This window comes from Penaeus monodon, chromosome 8 (assembly GCF_015228065.2).
Source record: "Penaeus monodon isolate SGIC_2016 chromosome 8, NSTDA_Pmon_1, whole genome shotgun sequence".
In the NCBI taxonomy this organism is placed as follows: Eukaryota; Metazoa; Arthropoda; class Malacostraca; order Decapoda; family Penaeidae; genus Penaeus; species Penaeus monodon.
Genome location: NC_051393.1, coordinates 12,775,570 through 12,782,198, shown reverse-complemented (window position 1 = coordinate 12,782,198; position 6,629 = coordinate 12,775,570). Strand labels below are relative to the sequence as shown.

General features: G+C 34.2%; 2 protein-coding genes across 2 annotated transcripts in view; one reads left to right on the top strand and one right to left on the bottom strand.

The window, feature by feature from the left end:
• Window positions 1–5,383, bottom strand: part of LOC119576158 (E3 ubiquitin-protein ligase RNF103-like) — a 17,558-nt gene extending 12,175 nt beyond the window's left edge. The window contains exons 1-7 of the mRNA XM_037923724.1: window positions 5,254–5,383; window positions 3,108–3,237; window positions 2,688–2,808; window positions 2,069–2,163; window positions 1,762–1,925; window positions 1,134–1,395; window positions 535–660 (exon numbers count right to left, since the gene is read on the bottom strand). Of these exons, the coding sequence (XP_037779652.1) occupies window positions 535–660; window positions 1,134–1,395; window positions 1,762–1,925; window positions 2,069–2,163; window positions 2,688–2,808; window positions 3,108–3,215 (876 nt within the window). The 5' untranslated portion in view covers window positions 3,216–3,237; window positions 5,254–5,383. The remainder of the gene's footprint in view (window positions 1–534; window positions 661–1,133; window positions 1,396–1,761; window positions 1,926–2,068; window positions 2,164–2,687; window positions 2,809–3,107; window positions 3,238–5,253) is intronic.
• Window positions 1–6,629, top strand: part of LOC119576159 (E3 ubiquitin-protein ligase RMND5A-like) — a 21,687-nt gene that overhangs the window by 4,128 nt on the left and 10,930 nt on the right. The window lies entirely within an intron of this gene.

Sequence of the window (6,629 nt, the reverse complement as noted above, 5' to 3'; positions counted from 1 at the left end):
GGCATTGGCCAGCACAAGTGATACTAAAAAGACATCATTCATTTGAGGCTGTAGAGTACACATGTAGGAATCAAGGGCAGTGTTTGTGAGCGACTCTCCCTTCTGCTTGCCATAAGAAGTTACTCCTTCTGCTGTGACAACAGCTATATTTGGTATTCCAGTCAGTCCTGTCCTTTTAAGCAACTGGGAAACCTGGAAAACATGAGAGAATCAAATAATAATTACTGTAGGTAAGTAAATAAATAAAGAGAGGAGAGACGGTGAAGGTGTAGAGACCTGACAGATGTCATATCAGCTTAACCAATCAAAATAAGGTATTACAGTTTTTCATACTCTCCATCTTCATTGGCTAAACAAAGCAAAATGTAAAGTGGGTTCTGCTATAAAAGTTTCATGGAAAAGGAGAGATATTCTACTATATGAACACAAATTCCATATTTCTATTCTTCCAGTATAGATCTTTGCCAAAATCTAATTTCCTACACCCAAGAAAATGATAGATGCACAAAGAAGAAAAGAAAGAAAAACACTTACTTGTTCCTTTTCTTCATACTTGACAGTGAAAGATGCAAGCTTAATTCGAGTTGACAGTCGGAGACCAAGAGTTGCTATCAATAATGGTGGGTTCAACAACTCAGAGATATAAACCACACGTGGAATCTGTCAATAAAATAAACAATCTTTAGACCCCAATCTTTTGAAACAGAGCAAACAATAATAGCTAAAATGGAAAAAGAGGTTGGAGAAAGTAGTAATTCCATTTTTTACATGTATTGATAAAAATCAACAAAAAGTAATAGGCTATATATCTCACATATCAAGTGGAGAAGGGAAGACTGGCAAAAAGAGAAAGCAAAGTTTTAGTTTCTACTTTTTTTTTCTACACTGGTCAAAACTTGTTTATCTTCTGTCATAACAGCAATAATTTAGATGAAACAAGTTTATAAAGGCCTTGTGTCTAAGGTAGTGAATACAAAAATCAATACTTATATTTACTCTCAAAGCTTTTAAATATACTTAATGAACAAAAGGCAAAATGCTAGCCAGGCCTACTTTACCAAAAATAAGGGTTTCAATACTAGTCACAGTGAAGGGGTAAAGCGCATGATAAACCTCAAACTTTTCTGCATTACCTTTTCTTTACTGACAGCTGTGGTATTGAACCAAATTTCTTCAAGCTGTGTCAAGCAATTAACAACTTGAATTCTTGACTGTATTTGGCTATGAAGCCATGAAAGAACTGAAGCAGCAGTGAGATGTGTTGTTGATGCTAAAACAATGTGCTCTCTTCCTGCTGTCTGGCCATTGATCCAACTACTCTGCATGTTTCCCTGTTTCCTTGGTGGTAGCACCAGTACCAGTTGTGGGTGACTCCAGCCTTGCCGTGCACAGAATCTAAAAGAAAGAGCAATAATAGTTCATATAATATACAAAGTTTCACATACTATTTTGTCAGTACAAATTTTGTGGGTCATCTTGTATACTTTAAACTGCTTACAGGTTGTTGTTTGCATCTACCCTATCACACTGTGTCTTTCAAAATTGATTAGTATTGCTTCAGACACATGATAATGTTTTCATATCATTACTGATGAAAACTTCTTATGTTACAGTTGTTTAAAAGCTAAATAACAGCAAGTAACTATAGAAAAAAAAAAACTGAAAAAAGCAATGTATCATAAGTGAAAATGATCATACTTTCTCCTGAATATATTAACTGTATAAATCTAAACATAACAAAACAGCAATATTCATACTCACCTACGATCAAACTGGCAGCTGATGACGGCACTGCTGATCTGGAGAGCCTGCAGCTTAGGTGCCAGGATACGCCAAGAACGGTCATCCAGAAGACGGTGGCCTGTGTACTGACCCTCTCCAGGAACTACCTCAACAAGCCATAAAGACTCATTCTCTTCATAAACCTACAAGAAAAGAGATGAGTGAACAAATAAGAGAATATCTGAGTGTGTGAGTGTGAGTGTGAGTGTGTGTTTGTGTGTGTGTGTGTGTGTGTGTAAAATTTTAGAAATGCCAAAAAACAACTTTTGAGTAGAATTATACTAACTTGTTCATGATAGTCATCTTTCCCTGATAACTCTATTGGAGCCTGTTTCTTAGTATCCTCTTTTTTCTCTAAAAGTTCTCCATACTGGACTGGGCCTGTTAAGGAAAACAACAACATAAAAACACTTATCACTTTATGATAAATACTTGCTATATCCAAACACTACTTTCTCATGGAATTTACCTATTAACCGTAAACCCATTTGAGACATGCATTAAAAACACTAAGACCTGTAACCCCTAAAATCTAGTTATAATAATAATAGGAAGAAAAGAAAAGAAAAAAGAAGAAAAAAAAGAAAGAAAGAAAAAATTCCACCCCCCCAAAAAAAAAAAAGTATGCCTCAGTTTCTAATGTGTGATTATTTCTTTCTTTTAAAAATATATCACACATCAGACTTCGAACTGCATTGCAATCATCAATCAGAACCCTGAGTTGTGCAAAATGAATGCCAGAGCTGCACATTCTTCACGATGATACCTATTTTGAGTATCATTTGCACAATTACATAAATTTTAAATGATTCTTTTTTTACATTTGAAAGAATGTGTTCAACTTGATGATGATGGTGGATTTCTGGAGAATAGAATTGCTATAGATTGAGAAGGAAAATTCGTACCTGACTGTTGCAGAAGGTTTACAATTTCTGATTTCTCTAAGAGTGCTGTGTGCTGGATGCCTCGAATTTCAAGCAGACTGCGTAACTGTGATACTGATAAATTTCTTAGTGGATTTACAATCTGCAAAACATATATTGTCTTTTAATAAAAGAAATTATCATTACCAAGCACAAACACACACACACACACACACACACACACACACACACACACACACACACACACATACAAAAATTCTGCATACTATTATCGAGTACAATTATAAAGGTAGAGCTATATTGTACATTTTCTTTACTGACATTCAATGACTAATTAATATAACCTTTAACAATACATACTTCCTGCTGAAGAGTAAACATAAATACCTAAGGAAAATCACTTTTCTTCTGAACTGAGAAAGTTAAACGCATCTGAATTACCTGGTATGATGTGTATCCAGCATCCCACCAAAACACCATTTCCACCATCCATGTCACAACGACAACTATCGCCAAATAGAGAAGTGCAAGAGCTGGCCGCTGCCACATTTCTTTTTTTTTTTTACTGTATCTGAAAATACAAAGCATGAATCAATCACAACTTTCAATTTTACTGTACATAAGGCTGGTATGTGGTATGTGTGATTAAGTAAGTAAGAAAAGAGATGAAAAAAAGTGCATAATGATGAAAAAAAAAAAAAAAAAGTGCTATGAGTGTGTGTGTATGTGTGCATGTGACTGCATCTATATAAATACATACAGGAATTCCCTAGAAACTATAAGGGTTACACTTGTTAAACCTTATTGTTCATGATTGCTACAGCTTAAAAAACTATGGATTCAAGAAGTAGTCCAGATTTTCCTGGGATGATTCAGAAATAACCTAAATGCATTAATCACCTAACACAAGACTGATAACACAAATTATAAAACCACTTGTACAAGAGAAATAACAGCATAAATAAAAATTATAGTATGTAATAATCATAAATGAGAGGGAGAGGGAGAGGGAAAGGGAGAGGGAGGGAGAGAGGGAGAGGGAGGAGAGAGGGAGAGTCATAAATGAGAGGGAGAGGGAGAGAGAGAGAGAGAGAGAAAGAGAGAGAGAGAAAGAGAGAAGAGAGAAAGAGAGAGAGAGAGAAAGAGAGAGAGAGAGAAAAGAGAAAGAGAGAGAGAGAGAGAGAGAGAGAGAGAGAGAGAGAGAGAGAGAGAGAGAGAGAGAGAGAGAGAGAGAGAGAGAGAGTTGATATATCTATCTGAAGTGTACTGTATTGCTACTCACCACAAAAGTAGTTTATGCATTTTTTTAAAATTGTATGGATGCTGATGTTACTGTGTGCTTTTCTCAATAGAATGCAATGCAAACATAACATATATCAGATCCTTATATATCTATTTTAGTTTATAATAAGTTGGCTTGCTGATAAAAAGATACTGTTATATTATAATTATCACCAATGAGTACAGCTTCTTAGCCTTACATATATAGTACCCTTTTTGTATCAGTAGTATGAATAAATTGCATGGGTCATATGCAAACTAGTCACAATAATGTTATGATATATTTGGTATCTTTTTCAAATGATTTTGATTTTTATATCCAGGAAAGGCACCAACTCTACTGGAAATTACTGGATAGAAGAACCAAAAGAAAAAGAATAAATGTTACCTTCATAAAACACAAACCAAATCTTGGAGTTTGAGATGAAAGATATTTCCTGGCTTCTATCACTGATATTAGTCTCCAAGCTTATGCCTAATCTCAGTTATAAACTGCTTAATTTCAGGCCAATACTATTTGTTAACAAATAAAGATAGCTCTTGGAACATAGTGCAATTGTAGACTATCAACTCCTGGTGTCAAGATAGGCAGGGTGAGGTACCAGTAAAAAATAGGTACTTCACAAAGAAGCTGAAGGTCACCTTGACTGTGCAACTAAAGACAATCTTGAAGTTGCAGCCACTTAGCTCTGTCATGCAATTTGCTTGTTATCTTATCTAACCTTGCACATTTAGTATGATTTTCTTAATATTCCATTAAAATCAATAACAACTAAAGTAAAAAATAAATAATGTTACATAAAAATAAGACATAAATCTAACCATGATCCCAATCTATAAAAAAAACACTTAAATATAACTTACAAAAATCAGTAACATGAAATATAACAAAGATATCAAAATACACAAGATAATGGGACAAAATAAAACACACAAAACATAGGCCTACATCTATAAATGCTCAAACATTACATAAATACACTATAAATAACATTACAAATTAACAAATGACATTCAAACACACAAACACTTCAAATACAGTAAACAGGTCACCTACATTTTTAAAAATCGAGCTGTCAGAATAGTATTTTCTATTTTGAACATCGACCAAACTTCCCTCTCGAAAACACACATCCACACAACATACCCATACACTATAATGAAAGAAATCCATATAACATAATACAATAATACCCCCTACAAAATACAAAATAATACAATACAATGCAATACATCCCGTATACTCCTTCCACACGATACATTCCCAGTTTTCGCGCACTGATAATCAAACAACAGAAATACTCACACTAATCTGCCTTTTTTTTCAAAAATAAATTCCGAAGAGAAGAAACTCTTAATGCTTTCCCTTTGTTGTTATTCTTGTTTTTGTTTTTGTTGTTGTGGCCATCGTCTGCTCCGAGGACAATAGGAGACATAACTCCGAAAAGGAAACAAATGAGCGTCGTGAGAGAGGGTTCGGAAACGCCTGTTTTGGTGATGATAGATTCGGCGGAGATCGGTGGTGGTGGTGATGGTGATGATGTTCAGTGGTGCTGGTGGTTCTGATGGTGATGATTATGGTGATGTTGATGACAACAATGATAAAAACAATAACACTAATAATAATAATAGTGATAGTAATGATAATGATGATAATATAATAATAATAATAATAATAATAATAATAATAATAAATGATAATAATAATAATAATAATAATGATAATAATAATAATACAATTGTTAATAATAACAATAATAACAAGAGTAATTGCGTACTAATGATATCAAAAAAGTAATTAATAACATCAACAATAATAATAATCACTCTCATTATAATCCTCTATATTTTCCCCAAAATCTGAGACGCCAGGATCCCACACAAGAGGTTTCGGATCCTTATTTTGGCTCCGCGATCCCCTTCAAGGGAGGGAGATTCTGGCACATATACTGCGCACACAACAACAAAGATGGACGCGTGTTCTGCCGTCGAGAGAGAAATTGATAAAGTTTTGTCGAAATTCACCTCCTACAGTGACCATGCGTCGAGTACCATTACTAATCTGCGCACGAATATTGAGAGTCTCCGGATAGAGATTGATCAAGGTAATTTCTTGATGGGAAAGGAGAGAAATTGAGTGAAATGTCGTGTTGGGTTGTCGTAATTTTGTTGCGAAGTAAAGCTGATGAATTTTGTTTTTTTTAGTTAAAATATCATTAGTTGATTCAGTTGTAATTAATGGTTTGAATAGTTTGGAAAACTAGAATTTGGTGCATTATTCGGCCAATCATTTTGACTAAGTAGTATGAACTTTTGGCTGTTATTATTGTTATCAAAATGTCTTTGTTCTTGTGTGAAGGAAATACTGTTGACATAGATTTATTTTGCCCATTGTTCTTTATTTTGATAGTGAAATAGCATAGTTTGCCTTATTGGTGTTTCTCCATTTCCTTTAATTTTTGATAGTGAAATATACTTACTCAGGAGATACATATATGTGCAAATGATTGCAAAATGGGGAGCATTTGTGCTCTCAGTAACACAAAACACTATTACATATTTTATGTTTGTGTACTGGTAGGTAATGTGGCAGATATCCTGTAGTTGGAAGACATTAACTTCAAAATAAACAATACATGGAATTCATGGATTGGTAACCTGAAGACTCCATTCTTCTTTAGC